This window comes from Lutra lutra, chromosome 5, assembly GCF_902655055.1.
Source record: "Lutra lutra chromosome 5, mLutLut1.2, whole genome shotgun sequence".
NCBI classification, from domain to species: Eukaryota; Metazoa; Chordata; class Mammalia; order Carnivora; family Mustelidae; genus Lutra; species Lutra lutra.
The window spans coordinates 158,374,478-158,394,530 of record NC_062282.1 but is presented as its reverse complement, the minus strand read 5'-3'; the positions used below and the strand labels follow the sequence as shown (position 1 = coordinate 158,394,530).

General features: G+C 36.5%; 1 protein-coding gene across 1 annotated transcript; it reads right to left on the bottom strand.

Annotated features, from left to right (window-relative positions):
• Nucleotides 1-11,670: 11,670 nt before the first annotated feature.
• Nucleotides 11,671-14,229, bottom strand: LOC125101271 (olfactory receptor 2T4-like). The gene is given in 3 exon segments (XM_047731845.1): nucleotides 11,671-11,984; nucleotides 11,987-12,604; nucleotides 14,205-14,229. Coding segments are annotated over 3 exon segments (957 nt in total).
• Nucleotides 14,230-20,053: the final 5,824 nt, after the last annotated feature.

Sequence of the window (20,053 nt, the reverse complement as noted above, 5' to 3'; positions counted from 1 at the left end):
TGCCAATTTGGATACCTTTTATTTCTCTTTGTTGTCTGATTGCTGTTGCTAGGACTTCTAATACTATGTTCTAATACTAAGAGTTGGTGAGAGTGGGCATCCTTGTCGTGTTCCTGATCTCAACGGGAAGGCTGCAAGCTTTTTCCCATTGAGGATGATATTTGCTGTGGGTCTTTCATAGATTGATTTTATGAAGTTCAGGAATGTTCCCTCTATGCCTATACTTTGAAGTGTTTTAATCAGGAATGGATGCTGGATTTTGTCAAATGCTTTTTTTGCATCAATTGAGAGGACCATATGGTTCTTCTCTCTTCTCTTATTGATTTGTTCTATCACATTGATTGATTTGAGAATGTTGAAAGTTTCTTGTAACCCAGGGATGAATCCCACCTGGTCATGTTGGATAATCTTTTTAATGTGCTGTTGGATCCTGTTTGCTAGGATCTTGTTGAGAATATTAGCATCCATATTCATCAGTGATATTGGTCTGAAATTGTCTTTGGTAAGGTCTTTGCCTGGTTTGAGAATCAAGGTAATGCTGGCTTCAGTGAAAAAGTCTGGAAGTTTTCCTTCTAATTCAATTTTTTGAAACAGTTTCAGGACAATAGGTGTTATTTCTTCTTTGATAGTTTGGTAGAATTCCTCAGGGAATCCATCAGGTCCTGGGCTCTTGTTTTTTGGAGAAGTTTTTGATCACTGCTTTAATCTCGTTACTAGATATCAGTCTATTCAGGTTGTCAACTTCTTCCTGGTTCAATGTTGGGAGTTTATAGTTTTCCAGGAATGCATCCATTTCATCTAGGTTGCTTAGCTTATTGGCATATAACTGTTGATAATAACTTCTGATGATTGTTTCTACTTTCTTGGTGTTAGTTGTGATCTCTCCTATTCATTCATAATTTTATGAATTTGGGCTTTCTCCCTTTTCTTTTGGATTAGTGTGGCCTATAGTTTATCTATCTTATTGATTCTTTCAAAAAAAACAGCTTCTAGTTGCATAGATACGTTCTACTGTATCTCTGGATTCTGCCTCATTGATCTCTGCTCTAATCTTGATGATGTCCCTTCTTATGTATGGAATAGGTTTGATTTGTTTTTGATTCTCCTGTTCTTTAAGGTGTAGAGACAGCTGGTGTGTTCTGGATTTTTCAATTTTTTTGAGGGAGGCTTGGATGTCTATGTATTTCCCCCTTAGGATGTCCTTTGCTGTATCCCATTGGTTTTGGAACTAAGTGTCTTCATTCTCATTGGTTTCCATGAATTGCTTAAGTTCTTCTTTCATCTCCTGGTTGATCCAAGCATTCTTAATCAAGGTGGTCTTTAGCTTCGAGGTGTTTGAGTTCCTTCTGAACTTTTCCTTGTGATTGAGCTCCAGTTTCAAAGCTTTGTGATCTGAGAATACGCAGGGAACAAACTCAGTCTTTTGGTATCATTTGAGTCCTGTGCACTTGGGAAGCATGAGGATTCTGTTGTTTTAGGGTGGAATGTTCTGTATATATCTATGAGGTCCATCTGTTCCAATGTGTCATTCAATGATCTTGTTTCTTTATTGATTTTCTGTTTTGATGATCTGTCTATTACTGAGAGAGGCATGGTAAGTTCTCCTACTATTAATGTATTCATATCAATATGACTCTTTATCTTAATAGTTTTCTTATATAATTAGCTGCTCCAATGTTGGGAGCATAGATATTTACAATTGTTTGATCATCTTGGTGGATAGTCCCTTTAAGAATGATGCAGTGTTCTTCTGTATCTCTGACTACAGTCTTTAAAATCTAATTTAACTGATATGAGAATCAGTACCCCAGACCTCTTTTGAGGACCACTGGCATGAAAGATGCTTCTCCATGCCTTCACTTTCAGTCTGGGTGTATATTTAGGTTCAAAATGGGTCTCTTGTAGACAACATATGGATGGGTCCTATCATTTTTTTTCCAATCTGCAACCCTGTGTCATTTTATGGACACATTTATGCCATTCACATTGAGAATGATTATTGATAGAAATGTTTTTATTTACATTGTGTTACCTTTGAGGTCTTTCTTTCTGTAGATTGTCTCCATATTTCTGTTCAATGCTATTCTTAGGATTTTTCCTCCTTTATAGAACCCCCTTAATATTTCCTGCAGTGTTGACTTGGTGGTCGCATACTCTTTTAAGCTTTGCCGGTCTTGGAAACTCTTTATCTCTCCATTCATTTTGAATGTCAGTCTTGCTGGATAAAGTATTCTTGGCTGCATGTTCTTCTCATTTAGTGCCCTGAATATATCTTGCCAGCCCTTTCTGGCTTGCCAGGTCTCTGTGGACAGGTCTGATGTTATTCTGATGGGCTTTCCTATGTAAGTAAGGAGCCTCTTTGTCCTAGCGGCTTTCAAGAGATTATATGTACAATTATGATTCCTCAATTTGACTATCAGGTGCCTTGATGTTTTTCTGGAATCTGTAATCTTGGGTGGAGACCGTTCGGCCTCTAGTACATTAACGCTGGTTCCATTCGCGAGATTGGGAAAATTTTCGTGAAGAACTTGTTCAACTATATCTTCTAGACTTCTTTCTTTCTCCTCTCCTTCAGGGATTCCAATAATTCTGATGTTGGAACGTGTCATGGCATCATTTATTTCCCTGATTCTGTTTTCGTGGTTTCTGGGCTATTTTTTCCAGGCTTCCTCCTGATCCTTTCTCTCTATCTGTTTGTCCTCCAGATCACTAATTCTATCTTCTGTCTCAGTTACCCTAGCTTTGAGAGATTTTAGATTAGATTGGAACTCATTGAGAGCATTGTAAATCTCATCTCTGATGGCTTTTAACTCTGCCCTAACATTGTGAACTTCATCCCTGGTCGCTTTCAGTTCTGCTCTAATCAATTCTCTTTAGTCATCCATGGCTTTCTCCAACCTAGCTATTGCCTGGATAATTGATAGCCTGAATTCTCTTTCCAACATATTGTCTATGTTGAGAGCAGTTACCTCTGTTGCAGAAGGCCCATCCTCTGTATTTTTTTTTTTCTGTTGGGCTTTACTCCACCTAGTCATTTTTGTGAGATATGACTGAATGGATGTAGCTGGATGTGTCAAACTTGGTGCAGTCAAGGTGCACCCTGGTATGCTTCTGAGCAATCAGGATTCCCCACCCAAATGACAGAAAAAAGAAAAGAAAAAGAAAAAAAGGAAAGAGAGAGAGAGAGAGACAGGGAAAAAAAGGAAGATAAAAGAGAAGGTTAGGCCCAAATGGCCTCCACTTTAAGATTTATGAAGTATACAAACAAAAACAGACAAACAAAAAGACTGATAAAAATATATGATAAGAGATTTCTGTGTATAGATTCTTAGTCTGTTTGGTTAGGTTTATTCCTAGGTATCTTATAGATTTGGGTGCAATTATAAATGGGATTGACTCCTTAATTTCTCTTTCCTCTGTCTTGTTGTTGGTGTAGAGAAATGTAACTGATTTCTGTGCATTGATTTTATATCCTGACACTTTACTGAATTCCTGTCCAAGTTCTAGCAGTTTTGGAGTGGAGCCTTTTGGGTTTTCCACATATAGTATCATATCATCTGCGAAGAGTGATAGTTTGACTTCTTCTTTGCCAAGTTGGATGCCTTTAATTTCCTTTTGTTGTCTGATTGCTGAGGCTAGGACTTCTAGAACTATGTTGAATAGCAGTGGTGATAACGGACATCCCTGCCGTGTTCCTGATCTTAGCAGAAAAGCTTTCAGTTTTTCTCCATTGAGAATGATATTTGCGGTGGGTTTTTCATAGATGGCTTTGATAATATTGAGGTATATACCCTCTATCCCTACTCTTTGAAGAGTTTTGATCAGGAAGGGATGCTGTACTTTGTCAAATGCTTTTTCAGCATCTATGGAGAGTATCATATGGTTCTTGTTCTTTCTTTTATTAATGTGTTGTATCACATTGATTGATTTGCGGATGTTGAACCAACGTTGCAGCCCTGGAATAAATCCCACTTGGTGTGGTGAATAATCCTTTTAATGTACTGTTGAATCCTATTGGCTAGAATTTTGGTGAGAATTTTTGCATCTGTGTTCATCATGGATATCGGTCTGTAGTTCTCTTTTTTGATGGTATCCTTGTCTGGTTTTGGGATCAAGGTGATTCTGGCCTCATAAAATGAGTTTGGAAGTTTTCCTTCCATTTCTATTTTTTGGAAAAGTTGCAGGAGAATAGGAATTAGTTCTTCTTTAAATGTTTGGTAGAATTCCCCTGGGAAGCCATCTGGCCCTGGGCTTTTGTTTGTTTGGAGATTTTTGATGACTGTTTCAATCTCCTTACTGGTTATGGGTCTGTTCAGGCTTTCCATTTCTTCCTGGTTCAGTTGTGGTAGTTTATATGTCTCTAGGAATGCATCCATTTCTTCCAGATTGTCAAATTTGTTGGCGTAGAGTTGCTCATAGTATGTTCTTATAATTGTCTGTATTTCCTTGTTGTTTGTTGTGATCTCTCCTCTTTCATTCACGATTTTATTTATTTGGTTCCTTTGTCTTTTCTTTTGGATAAGTCTGGCCAGAGGTTTATCAATCTTAATAATTCTTTCAAAGAACCAGCTCCTAGTTTCGTTGATTTGTTCTATTGTTTTTTTGGTTTCTATTTCATTGATTTCTGCTCTGGTCTTTATGATTTCTCTTCTCCTGCTGGGTTTAGGGTTTCTTTCTTGTTCTTTCTCCAGCTCCTTTAGGTGTAGGGTTAGGTTGTGTACCTGAGACCTTTCTTGTTTCTTGAGAAAGGCTTGTACCACTACATATTTTCCTCTCAGGACTGCCTTTGTTGTGTCCCACAGATTTTTGAACCGTTGTGTTTTCATTATTATTTGTTTCCATGAATTTTTTCAATTCATCTTTAAATTCCTGGTTGACCCATTCATTCTTTAGAAGGATGCTGTTTATTCTCCATGTATTTGGGTTCTTTCCAAATTTTCTCTTGTGATTGAATTCTAGCTTCAGAGCATTGTGGTCTGAAACTATGCAGGGAATGATCCCAATCTTTTGATACCAGTTGAGAGCTGATTTATGACCCAGGATGGGGTCTATTTTGGAGAATGTTCCATGTGCACTAGAGAAGAATGTGTATTCTGTTGCATTGGGATGAAATATTCTGAATATATCTGTGATGTCCATCTGCTCCAGTGTGTGATTTAAGGCCTTTATTTCCTTGTTGATCTTTTGCTTCGATGATCTGTCCATTTCAGTGAGGGGAGTGTTAAAGTCCCCTACTATTATTGTATGATTGTTGATGTGTTTCTTTGATTTTGTTATTAATCGGTTTATATAGTTGGCTGCTCCCACGTTAGGGGCATAGATATTTAAAATTGTTAGATATTCTTGTTGGACAGATCCTTTGAGTATGATATAGTGTCCTACCTCATCTCTTATTATAGTCTTTGGCTTAAAATCTAATTGATCTGATATAAGGATTGCCACTCCTGCTTTCTTCTGATGTCCATTAGCATGGTAAATTCTTTTCCACCCCCTCAGTTTAAATCTGGAGGTGTCTTCGGGTTTAAAATGAGTTTCTTGTAGGCAACATATAGATGGGTTTTGTTTTTTTTATCCATTCTGATACCCTGTCTTTTGATTGGGGCATTTAGCCCATTAATATTCAGGGTAACTATTGAAAGATATGTATTTTGTGACATTGTATTGCCTGTAAGGTGACTGTTATTGTATATTGTCTCTGTTTCTTTCTGATCTACTACTTTTAGGGTCTCTCTTTGCTTAGAGGACCCCTTTCAATATTTCCTGTAGAGCTGGTTTGGTATTTGCAAATTCTTTCAGTTTTTGTTTGTCCTGGAAGCTTTTAATCTCTCCTTCTATTTTCAATGATAGCCTAGCTGGATGTAGTATTCTTGGCTGCATGTTTTTCTCGTTTAGTGCTCTGAATATATCATGCCAGCTCTTTCTGGCCTGCCACGTCTCTGTGGATAAGTCTGCTGCCAATCTAATATTTTTACCATTGTACGTTACAGACTTCTTTTCCCGGGCTGCTTTCAGGATCTTCTCTTTGTCACTAAGACTTGTAAATTTTACTATTAGGTGATGGGTTGTGGACCTATTCTTATTGACCTTGAGGGGGGTTTTCTGAACCTCCTGGATTTTGATGCTTGTTCCCTTTGCCATATTGGGGAAATTCTCTCCAATAATTCTCTCCAACATACCTTCTGCTCCCCTCTCTCTTTCTTCTTCTTCTGGAATCCCAATTATTTTAATGTTGTTTTGTCTTATGGTGTCACCTATCTCTCAAATTCTCCCCTCATGGTCCAGTAGCTGTTTGTCCCTCTTTTTTTTTTTTTTTTTAAAGATTTACTTTATTTATTTGACAGAGAGAGATCACAAGTAGACGGAGAGGAAGGCAGAGAGAGAGAGAGAGAAGCAGGCTTCTTGCTGAGCAGAGAGCCCGATGTGGGACTCGATCCCAGGACCCTGAGATCATGACCTGAGCCGAAGGCAGCAGCTTAACCCACTGAGCCACCCAGGCGCCCCTGTTTGTCCCTCTTTTGCTCAGCTTCTTTATTCTCTGTTATTTGGTCTTCTATATCGCTAACTCTTTCTTCTGCCTCATTTATCCTAGCAGGGAGAGCCTCCATTTTTGATTGCACCTCATTAATAGCTTTTTTGATTTCAACTTGGTTAGATTTTAGTTCTTTTATTTCTCCATAAAGGGCTTTTATATCTCCTGAGAGGGTTTCTTTAATATCTTCTATGCCTTTTTGAGCCCGGCTAGAACCTTGAGAATTGTCATTCTGAACTCTAGATCTGACATATTACCAATGTCTGTATTGATTAGTTCCCTAGCCTTTGGTACTGCCTCTTGTTCGTTTTTTGTGGTGAATTTTTCCGCCTTGTCATTTTGTCCCAACAAGAGTATATGAGGGAGCAAGTAAAATACTAGAAGGATGGCAACAACCTCAGGAAAATATGCTTTAGTCAAATTGGAAGAGATCCCAAATCGTGAGGGGGGGAAAGGGGGTAAAATATTTCAGAAAGAAAAAAGAAAAAAGAAAAAAATTAGAAAAAGAAAACCAATAAAGAAAAAATATAAAAAAAATATATATATATATATATATATATATATATATATATATATATTAAACTAGTTAAAACACGTTAAAAAAGAAAAAGGTTAAAGTTAAAAAAATTATCAGAATAAGAGAAAAAAAAATTGAAAAAGAAAAAAAATTAACTGCATCGCTAAAGAATCATGTGGAGAAAGCCATGAGTTCCGTGAATTGCTTTCTCCTCCTCTGGAATTCCGCTGTTCTCCTTGGTATTGAAACTGCACTCCTTGGTAGGTGAACTTGGTCCTGGCTGGGTTTCTTGTTGATCTTTTGGGGGAGGGGCCTGTTGTAGTGATTCTCAAGCGTTTTTGCCCCAGACGGAGTTGCACCGCCCTTACCAGGGGCCGGGCTGAGTAATATGCTCGGGTTTGCTTTCGGGAGCTTTTGTTCCCTGAGCGCTTTCCGTAGAGTTCCAGAGGACGGGAATGAAGATGGCGGCCTCCCAGTCTCTGGCCTGGAGGAGCCGAGTGCCCAGGGCCCCACTCCTCAGTGCGCCCTCAGAGAATATCGCCCAATTACTCCCGTCACCCTGCCTCTGGCCGTGCTCTGAGCTGACCGAGCCTGTGACCAGTTCAAGGTAACCCCAAGCTTAGAGCTCACTCCTCGGCTCTGTCTCTGTAGCTGGCTTCCCTGTTCTATTACCCGTAAGCTCTGTGACACTCAGACACCCCTGATCCTTCTGTGACCCTGCGGGACCCGAGGCCATGCTGACCCCGCCTGGGTTTCACCCCGGTTAAGCCTCTGGAGCGATGTCCCTCAGCGGTAAAGACTTTTAAAAGTCCTGATTTTGTGCTCTGTTGCTCCACCACTTTCTGGGAGCCGGCCCCTCCCCCCGCGGTCTATTTTCCCATCACTTTGGATTCTCTTCTCCTCCAGTCCTACCTTTCAGAAAGTGGTTGATCTTCTGTTTCTAGAATTGCTGTTCTTCTTCTCTTCGATCTCCCATTGGATTTGTAGGTGTTTGAAATCTTTAGATAAGCTATCTATCTGATCTCTTGCTACCTGAAGTAGTCTCAGCCTGCTACTTCTCCGCCAACTTGACTCCTCCCCCATTCTCTTATACCGTACACAAAGATAAACTCAAAATGGATAAAAGACCTCAACATGAGGTAGGAATCCATTAGAATCCTAGAGGAGAATATAGGCAGTAACCTCTTCGATATCAGCCACAGCAACTTATTTCAAGATATATCTCCAAAGGCAAAGGAAACAAAAGTGAAAATGAACTTTTGGGACTTCATCAAGATCAAAAGCTTCTGATCAGCAAAGGAAACTGTCAACAAACCAAAGAGGCAACCCACGGAATGGGAGAATATACTTGCAAATTACAGTACAGACAAAAGGTTGATATCCAGGACCTATAAAGAACTCCTCAAATTTAACACACAGAAAACAGATAATCATGTCAAAAAATACGCAGAAGACATGAACAGACACTTCTCCAATGAAGACATACAAATGGCTATCAGACACATGAAAAAAATGTTCATTATCACTAGCCATCAGGGAGATTCAAATTAAAACCACATTGAGATACCACCGTACACAAGGTAGAATGGCCAAAATTAGCAAGGCAGGAAACAACGTGTGTTGGAGAGTATACGGAGAATGGGGAACCCTCTTACACTGTTGGTGGGAATGCAAGTTGGTGCAGCCAATTTGGAGAACAGTGTGGAGATTCCTTAAGAAATTAAAAATAGAGCTTCCCTATGACCCTGCAATTGCACTACTAGGTATTTACCCCAAAGATACAATGTAGTGAAAAGAAGGGCCATCTGTACCCCAATGTTTATAGCAGCAATGGCCACGGTCACCAAACTGTGGAAAGAACCAAGATGCCCTTCAACGGACAGATAGATAAGGAAGATGTGGTCCATATACGCTATGGAGTACTATGCCTCCAACAGAAAGGATGAATACCCACCTTTTGTAGCAACATGGACGAGACTGGAAGAGATTATGCTGAGTGAAATAAGTCAAGCAGAGAGAGTCAATTATAATATGGTTTCACTTATTTGTGGAGCATAACAAATAACAAGTAGGACATAGGGAGATGGAGAGGAAAAAGAAGATGAGGGAAATTGGAAGTGGAGATGAACCACAGCGACTATGGACTCTGAAAAACAATCTGAGGGTTTTGAAGGGGCGGGGGTGGGAGGTTGTTGGAGCCAGGTGGTGGATATTATGGAGGCTGGCTGTAAAAGGTGTGTCCACAGGACAATGTGAGTGCGGCCATTGTGTTAAGTTTAGTAGGGAATGTAAGCGCCATGCTGCTCCAGGTAACCATGTGTTTTGGCTGGGAGAGATGAAAATTGAATCCCCAGATCCTCTGTTCACAGAGACATTTCCCAATGACCCCTGCTCCTCCAGGACACTCTGAGATTAGTAAGCAAATCTCTCTCCTGCATACTCCAGGTTTTTTTTTTTCTTTTTTTTTTAATACAGCTTCTATTTTGTGTCTCTACAGGGCTGTTTGTTGTGATGTCTCTTTAGGGGCATGGAATCAGTTTCTTATGCACTCCCAGCTCTCCTTGAGCAAAGTCCACTAATTTTTGAAATTCTAATTATGTTCTTATGATTATAGGAGCTCATGAAATTCAGCGTCTCTGATTTTCAAAACCAATTGATATGGGGAATTAATCTTTCCTCTCTGGGCTTCCTGGTGTTACATTCTGTTTCTCTGGATTATTTAAACTGCTGTTAATGTTATCTAGTTGTATCCATGGGAAGAGGTGGGTTTCTCCTACTCTAACATATTCCATGGAAGTTTAGTAGACAGGCATAAGAAATTAAAAAAAAAAAATAGTGTTTGAGAAACTAGATATCCAAATGAAAAATGGTGAAACTAGATCACTTTCTTACATCATACACAAAAATAAACTCAAAATGAGTTAAAGACCTAAATGTGAGACCTAGAACCATATAATTCCCAAGACAAAACAGGCAGTAATCACTTGGACATTGGCCTTAACAACATATTTATGGATATGTCTTCTCAAACAAGATAATAAAAAAACTGCTGGGACATCTCCAAATAACAATAATAACTACAACAAAAATAGTTTTGCACAGCAACAGAAACCATCAGCAAAAAAAAGAAAAAAAAAAGTCATGAATGGGAGAAGATATTAGTAAATGATATATCTGATAAAAGGTTATTATCTAAGATAAATAAAGAACATAGACAATTTAACATCATAAAACAAAATATCCAATTCAAAAATGGGTAAAGACTCTAAACAGACATTTGTCCAAAGAATACATACAGATGAGACTCAAAGACATGAAAAATGCTCAACTTCTCTATTCATAATGGAAATGCAAATAAAAACTACAATGTAATTCTACCATACACCAGTCAGAATGACTACTTAGAAAAAGACAAGAAATAACAAATGTTGGCAAGAATATGGAGAAAAGGAAACACTTACACACTATTGTGAGAATGCAAATAAGTGAAATCACTGTGGAAAATAGAATGGAGGGTCCTCCTAAATTAAAATTAGTCATATCATATGATCCAGTAATTCCACTTATTGGATTTACTCACAGAAATAATTTGAAAAAATACACCATTATATTTATTGCTGCATTTTCTATAACAATCAACATATGGATGCAAGCCCAGTGTCTCTTGATGGTTGATAATGTGTTGTGTGTGTGTGTATGTGTGTGTGTGTATGTGTGTATTGCTATATTACTCAGCCCTAGGAAATAATGAGGTTTTGCTATTTGCAACAATGTAGATGGATCTAGAAGGTATTATGCTATGTGAAACAAATCAGACAAATACAGATACCATGTGATTTTACTTATATGTGGAATCTAAAACAAGCAAACACAGTCTTTCAACTACAGATAACAAATTGGCAGTTTTCAATGGGCTGGAGATGGGACAATGAACAAAATAGATCATAGTGATTAATAGGTGCAAAATTTCAAGTTATAAAATTAGTAAGTCATCAAAATAAAAAGAAAGACATAGGGAATATAGTCAATAATATTGTAATAATATAGTATGGTGACTATACTTATCACAGTGAGCATTGAGTAATATATAGAATTGTCAATATGCTGTTCACCTGTTCACTGGAAAATAATATTGCACTGCCTGTCAATTTTATTTAAACAATGTGTTTTAATTTAATTTTTTAAAGGAAACATCAACCTGGATAAAACAGTACTTCATGGCAAAAATGAACGTCTTTGTTTCTCCTCTGTTCTACTCTCAGATTAGGCTAATGCTCAGTCAAAAATTTGAAGCATTCATTATCTCCTTTGTCTCTTTGATGGTAAAATATGACAATATTGCTTGTCCACCTTTGTGGAAAACTTAAGAAAATATGTATACTTCCATCTATTTGTTACTAAAGGCCTTTTATTCAAATATTTCTATTAAAGCAACTCTTTACTGAACTCAATTGTTTTGTTTCAAACAGAATAAGTTGATTGGCAATTTAATGACCACTTTTTAAAATAATCTATGTCTCTAATTAGACATTCTCCATAGCTGAAGAAAGCTTCAAACCAGGGACTTTGAATTTCATCCTGGAACTGGTTTTAGATATGAAGTATGACAGTGGTATTTCTTAAACTATTTTGATATTAGGTACTTTCCCAGGGTCTTCTTTATAGCCCCCACAACCTCCTTGTTTCTAAGGCTATAAATTAAAGGGTTCAGCATAGGGGTGAAGATAGTATAGATCATTGAGAGACCTTGATCCAGGCCTGGGGTGAGGGAAGAGCCAGGTGTCAGGTACACCATTATTGCTGGTCCAAGGTAGAGACTCACTACAATAAGGTGATAAGAGGATGTGGACAGGGATTTTTTCCTTCCTTCAGGGGAGTTTATTTTGAGAACAGTGAGGAAAATTTGAATATAAGAGGTCATTATTAGGCTAAAGGGGTGAGTATAAATATGATACTTACCATAAACAACACCATCTCATAATCTGAAGTGTCCTCACAGGATAGCTTCAGGATGGCTGGTATCTCAGAGAAGAAGTGATTTATTTTCTTCAGACCACAGACAGGAAAATGCATGTTGTAGATGGTTTGAATGAGTGAATTTAGAGAAGCCCCAGTCCATGATGCCACTGCCATTAGCAAGCAGACTTTAGGATTTATGACGATTGTGTAGCGCAGGGGGTTACAGACAGCCACAAATTGGTCATAGGACATAAAGGTTAGGAGGAGACACTCAGCGCCACCTAGAGTCAGACAGAAGAACATTTGGACTCCGCAGTCAATGCGAGAGATGCTGTGCTTCCCTAAAGAATGGTTGATGACCATCTTAGGAACAGAGCTGGAAATGTAGAACAAATCAATGATGGAAAGTTGGCTGAGAAAGAAGTACATGGGAGCATGAAGGTGGGAGTCCACCTAGATCAGAAAGATGAGGATGGAGTTCCCTGTAAGGGTAATGAGGTAGACCAGAAGGATGAGATAGACCAGGAGGCTGGCATATTGGAACTCAGGGAAGAGGCCCAAGAGGATGAAATCTGTAGTAGATGTCTCGTTTATGTTTGCTATATCTCAGCTTCATTGGTGACAACTGATGTGTGGTAAGAGGAAAGTACAGGGCATCTGTTAAATTTTATGCCTTGTTATGAGCCTTTTATTTTAGACTTGGTTTATTTTTATCTATCCATTCTTTCTGCAACATCTTGACCCAAACAGCATTTAGACCATCTTGAGAAACATTAAGGTTGGAGAGCATATGGGAATTTGGGGAGAGTGGCACACTTGGAGAAAGCATGGAACGCCCATGTTCTTTCCCACATACATTACCCTACACATCTCTCTCATCTAGATGTTAATCTGTATTCTTTATTTTGCCTTTTAATAATAAACTAGTAATATAGTTAAAAATCTTGAAGTTTTAAAGTAGTAAATTTCTTATTTGGTAAATATTACATGTCATTATTTCACTCCATTATGCAAGTTTTGTTTTATATTGACAAAATTGTAGTACTCACCTAAGAATTTAAAACTCATTATTTGAAATTTCCTAAGACAATGAGTCTCCATATTTTTTGGTCTCACTTTAGTTTTTGATTTGTCAACGAAACCATTTCCCCAAGTGCCTTGTAGAGATCATTCTATGTTCTGTGTCATTTGTCTCCTTTGTCAATCTTTTATAGCCATTGCAGAACTACATATTTTGTATGACAAATGAAAATTTGGAGTCCCCTTTGTTCAAAGTTGTTAAGAATTTCAAAACAGCTACATCAAAGGAATAAATCATGCACAATACCCTTCTAAGGACAGAACCTAGCATAATTTCATGAATAAAATTTATTCTGATCTTAAGGAATTCAACCTTCTAGAATAACACATCAATCTGACATCTTCTGAGCTCATTTCTGTGTTTCCAAAAACTTCTTAGATGCTTTCATCAGCTATCCTGAAAACACTTTCAATTTATTGTGCCAAAACTGATATTAGCCTCCATCTCTTACATTTGATTATTCCTTCCATTACCATTTCATTACCACAAACATTCAAGCTTAACCCTTGAGGCCACTTTTGATTTCTTCATTTTCTATGTTTAATTAATTACTTGGTAAAGACATACTAAATTACCAATATCTCTAAGACATATATCCCCTTTCCAAACCTATTATTTTACTCAGTTCTAAGTTTTCAATGCCCATTCTCCTGACTTTCTAGTCTTTTTTTTTTTTTTTTTTCATTTAAACCATATTCATCTTAAAACACATCTATGATCAAGTCACTCTTTGGGGCAATTTTGAAATGTTCTACATGAACTAGTGAATTGCTTAACAATACTTATATTGGTATACAAATACTCAACAAATTTATGACTAGTTTACCTGGCTTTTTTTTTCTTTCTTTATAACAAACATTTTTTCCTTACAACAACTTAAACTATAATCTTCTGAAAGGTCAGAATGCTTTTCATTTCCATGTAGGTACTTGCACAGTATCACTTCCATTTAAGCTAAACTTTCTTCAATACAATCTGTATTAAATCTTTCCAATTATTTAATTTCCTGATCACGTTAGCAACTTTCTGCAGCTTCCTCAAAACTCTTCCCATCCTCTGCCAAATCAAAATGTTATATTTTCTTCTAAATTTTGACAATGCATATTAAACTACCCTACCAGTGGTACATTTGGATTTAACCATCTTGTTAAATATTTGGTTCCAGGGGTGCTTGGGTGGCTCATTTGGTTAAGCATCTGACTCTTGGTTTCAGCTCAAATGGTGATCTTATGGTTCATAAGATCATGTCTCACATTAGGTTCCATTCTCAGCAGGAATTCTGCTTGAAGACTCTCCTTCTACCCCTCCCCCCAGTCATGCTTGCTCTCTCTCTCTCTCTCAAATAAAAAACTAAATACTTATAAATAAATAAATAAATAAACAAACAATAAGTAAATAAATATTTAATTCCACTTGAACTTCAACATTTGTAATGAAGTAACTAATATATGCATTTTATAATTCTTATGAATTGCTCCCTCAATAGAATTTTATGGCATAGATCATAAAATGGATGAGTTTATTAGATAGTGTTGGAATGTAGATGTTTCAAGATTATTATAGCCATGCTAGCATTCACTTTTGCAAAGAAAACTCATAAAAATGAAATATTTCTTTACCTTGATAATTTAGACACTGAACTTATATATTTGCCTGCTGTCAGAGATCACCCAACTATAGACTAAAAATAATTCATGAAAAAATGAGTTAGAGTCTGAAGATTGATAGAACACATAGAAGGAAGTGGAAATGGATTAATGGTTGTGGAATAATAAGGGGGGGAAGAAATATTAAAAAAAAAGGAAAGGAAATGGAAGAAAAAAATGTCAACTGAAATAATGCCCAGTTTTATTCTTATATGACATTGTCAGTACATAACAAATATTAATACTATGAAAACTTTATCTGTAGGCCACTTTAGAGTCTCTAAGGACTTAGATCACACTAGTCAATTGTCATTCATTATTTATGTGAATCTAATAAATAATTAATTTTTTTGTTTTAACAAACTATCCTTATATGGCTTTGTCATAATCAAAGTATTATCTTTGAGAAGCATGTTTATTCTAATATGCACGACATTAAATTACTCTAAAGAATCCATAAGATGTTCTCAATGTCATAAAAATTAATAGGATCAGAATTCAAAATGTGAAAAATTTTGACTACTCTTTGTCATCTAATTATATCTTGTTTACTGAGAAATCTGAACCTTCTAGGAAGAGGGGTGGTGACAGTGTATAGGTAGATAAATACATACATTCAGATCCTCAAAATGGGTGAGAGTTATGATTTTATCAGCTCCATACTAACCAGCAACCTTGTTCCAAATTTAGCAACAGAACTGGACTAGATCCTGGAATGCAGATTCTATTTCCAAAAGCAGTAGATATGGTATTTTTAGTTTTCAGACCTCTTTAAAACTAGAAATTGTTGTAAACTAATGGTCATTTATCACCAGCATATATAAAACAAACAAAGCCACCTGGCTTTGGATCAATGGTTTTTAACTGAGATTAATTTCTGTTGGCCATTTTATGCCATAGTCAAAAGAAAACACGAGTTTGTGGCATGTTAAAGATGGAGGAACAATGGAATAACAGTGCTAATAGAGGGAGAGAAGGAATGAAATGGGTAGGCTCTTAGCTGAAGTTTTGTCAATGTTTTTACTGCTATGCCCACATCTCCACACTTTAACATTTTAAATTTGTCAGCAACTACAGAAATTGAAAATAAGGAAATGCTACTTCTAATATCATTGGCCTTCATATTCTTTCCACAGAATCCTGAGATAGTTGTCACCTGGCTGCCTTGGTGGAAAACATTTTTAGAATATTCCCCTGATCTAATCACTTGCTCTCCAACTCATTTAATCTCCACTGGAGGGAAATTAGAGTGGGCATGGTGAAGAGAGCTTCTTCTCATTATTCCATTAAAGTAGAATGAGACCCTGGAGCCTAGTGGCCCTGGAGACCTAATAGAGGCAGAGGATGGGATGGGACACAGAATATTTCCAGAGATTGTAGAAGTTATCCAATTCAACCTCTGATAAAATAAGGTGTTATTGGTACCAATAGACCCAGGAAAGTAAATGGTGAGGTTTTACTTACCAAACATTATTAAAACTTATGAAGAATGTCATAAATACTAATTAAAGAAATAGCTGTATAATATTAGTACCATTTCCATTTTGCAGAAATGGGGTCAGGTAACTTTCCATACAATTATTAGGGAGCAGATTCACCTCTCAAACCAGGACTATGGCCAGCTCTACAGTCAGTCTCTACTGCCCCTAAAATGCCAATGGAGCTCAGGGATGTTTTCTCTTTATAAATCCTTTGCAAAAGGCCCCCAAATGAACAAAGGCATTCGAATGCTAAAGAGAATAGAGTGGAGAATCAGAGCCAACCAAAGTAAAGTGTGCAGTAGACTGGTTAGAAGCAGCAAAGATGTAAATAGTGATGTCAGCAGAGCAGGGTGGAGATGGTGCAAATCAACACAGCACTGAAGTGAGTCCAGAATAAAATTGGGGAGGCTGCAGAAATGTTGATAATGGGCCTTGAAAGGTGACTGAAGAAATTCATGATTATGCCAGTATAAGTTATCACTAGTTACTTAATATTTATAAGTCAACAGTTTTCAAGAAGTCTTTGTAATGTTTCACTTTTCTCACCTCTTTGAATTTTAGCTTCTACTCATTCATCCATATCCACCTCTAGGCCACAAGTTTCTTGAATGGTGTGGTAATGTCTTATTTATCTTGATGCTGAGTTTATGTTTAAAATCATTCCTGGAACATAAAAGTTACTACAAAATAATAGTGAATAAACCACAACGCTAGGAAGTTGATGAAATTTTCACAGATTTGCCCAAATATGTGACACATCCTGAGTCCCTAGTCTCTGCTGTGTCATGGTTCCGTGTTTCATTTCTATTTTCAAGAAAAATGAACAGACAATGGGAAAACCAGAAGTATGGTCCAAGGTTTATTTTTACTGTCAAGGTGACCTCACATAATTCATTTCCTCCTATGCTATAAAATATAACATGGAAAGGATTTAAAGTCTCCTTGGTTTTCTTTTTTAAAATATGACAATGTTCTAACAGATAAAATGTGGAATAGGTTTGTATTTTGGTAAAACTAGAGCTACTTAAAAGAGAGGCTGAAAATAAAGTCCAAGTTGACTTATTGTTGGAGTGATTCACATATTTTTACCTCTACCCAAACCCCAAATTAGCAATCTGTGTCAAATAGTTGGAATTCCACTTACTATAGAATGTTTATAATAATTAGAAAACTCCAAGAAATTACCAACCTTTGGTGATTGACTTTTCTAGCAAGTTGATAAAGTTTATTCAAGGCCTACCAAACTTTTCTATTTCATATTCTTGTTTCCAAAATTCTTCAGTAGATGGTGACTATTCTCATAAAGAGGCACCAGGAATTCTCCCTAGGCAATAAAAATGCACATATTTAATGTGATATTGACAGAGATCAACACATCTTTGCTTCCATTGGCTCAGAGGCTGGACCCTGAGGCTGGTGTGTGACTCCAAAATAAGGATCATATATGAGCTGGATTTGATGGAGAATAAATGATGAATTCCATAAAAGGAAGACAGCAAAGTTCATGCTGTGTTAAAATCATGACTCTGGGCCTCATTTCACAAACCTTGTGGGATTTCTGTCTCTTCAATTTAATTAGCAGTACATCAAACTTGCTTTAATTCTCAGAACATTCTCACAAAGGTGTCTAAAGGAAAACATCCAATTTTTCCCCCCACTGGACACTAGAAAATGCATACATTATCACTTCCCTTAGGATTCTGAGCCTGTTCTAATCTTCAGGATTCTCTAGGGATTTGTTCCTTGAGGATAAGTAGAAGATCTGTTGATTCATTTAATATACTGTGAAATTATCTAGGTAAACACTCAATATTTTCCCTTTGTATGACAATATTATAAAAATACAAATCAATATATACTAAGAATAAATCCTCATTAAAAAGTTGTCCCCAGAGAAGATATTCTACTTCACCAGAAACCTGTTAAGACTACTATATTAACTCAGTAAATTTCCAAGATACAAAATCAATATAAATAAACCTTGCATATATATACACTAACAAATTGTGAGAAAAAGAAATTAAGAAAAAAAATACCATTTAGGATTGCATAAAAAGCATTCTTTGCTTAATGCATTCATTGCATGAAAAGAAAGAAAATACCTTGGATTACATTTCACCAAGGGGGTAATAGACCTCTACAATAAAAAATTATTAGACATTGGTGAAAAAATTCCAATCATGGATTAGAAGAAATAATGCTGTTAAAATGTGCATATTACCCAAAGCACTGTGCAGATTCAATGGAACACTTATAAGATAGATCTATTTAAATTCCAGTTAGTTAACATATACTGTAATATTAGTTTCTGCTGGACAACATAGTGACCTAACACTTCCATACAACCCCTGGTGCTCATCACAATTGCACTCCTTAATCCCGATCATCTATTTAACCTGTCCCCCCACCTATCTCTATTCTGGTAACCATCAGTTTGTTCTCTATAGTTGAGTCTTTTTCTTGTTTTACCTCTCTTTCTCTCTCTTTTTACACTTTGGTCATTAGTTTTAGTCCTTAAATTCCACATATGAGTGAAATCATATGGTATTTGTCTTTCTCTGATGGACTTACTTCACATACACTCTAATTCCATCCTTGCCTTTTGAATGACAAGATTTTGTTCTTTATGGCTGAGAAATATTAAGTTTTGGAGACTATATATATATATATATATATATATATATATATATTTTTTTTTTTTTTTTTTTTTCTCCACAGTGGCTGCATCAGATTACAATCTCACAAAAGGTCATGAGTGTTCCTTTTCTCCACGTCATCACCAACACCTATTCTTGTGTTGTTGATTTCAGCCATCCTACCAAGTGTGGGGTGATACCTCACTGCAGTTTTGATTTACATTTCCCTGATGATCCGTGATGCTGAGTGTCTTTTCTTGTGTACCATGGCCATTTGTATCTCTTCTTGGAGAAACGTCTGTTTGTTCATGTCTTTTGCCCAATTTTAATTTGGCTATTTATTTTTGGTTGTTGAGATTTATAAGTTCTTTGTATATTTTGGGTATTAACCTTTTATCAGATACGTCATTTGCAAATATCTTCTACCATTATGTAGGTTACCTTTTAGTTTTGCTGATTGTTTCTTTGTGCAGAAGCTTTTTATTTTGATGTAGTCATAATAATTAATTTATTTTTGTATTTGTTTCCTTTGTGTCAGGAGATATATTAAGAATGAATTGCTACAGCTGAGGTAAAAGAAGGTGCTGCCTGTTTTCTCCTATAGTATTATGATGGTTTCAAATGTCATATGTAGGCCTTTAATCCATTTTGAGTTTTATTTTGTATATGGTATGAAATGATAGTTTCTATCATTTGCATGTTTCTGTCTAATTTCTTTAACATTTATTGAAGAGACTGTCTTTGTTCCAGTAGATATTCTTTTACACTCTGTTGGAGATTAACTGACCATATAGTTGTGGGTTTATTCCTGGGTTTTTTATTCTGTTCTACTATCCTGTCTATTCTTGTGCTAGAACCATACTGTTTTGATTACTACAACTTTGTAATATATAGCTTGGAGTCTTGAATTGGTTGCCTCCAGCTTTGCTTTGCTTATTCAACATTTCTTTGGCTCTTTCTGGTATTTTGTGGTTTCATACAAATTTTAGGATTGATTCCCATACCTCTATGAAAAGTGCTGGTGGTATTTTGATATGGATTGCATTACATTTGTAGGTTGCTTTGGTTAGTAAAGATACATTAACAATATTTTTTTTTCCAATCCATGAACATGGAATGTCTTTCCATTTCTTTGTGTCCTCTTTAAATCTTTTTTTAATAAAGACTTTATTTATTTGAAAAAGAGAGAGAGAATTTACAAGTA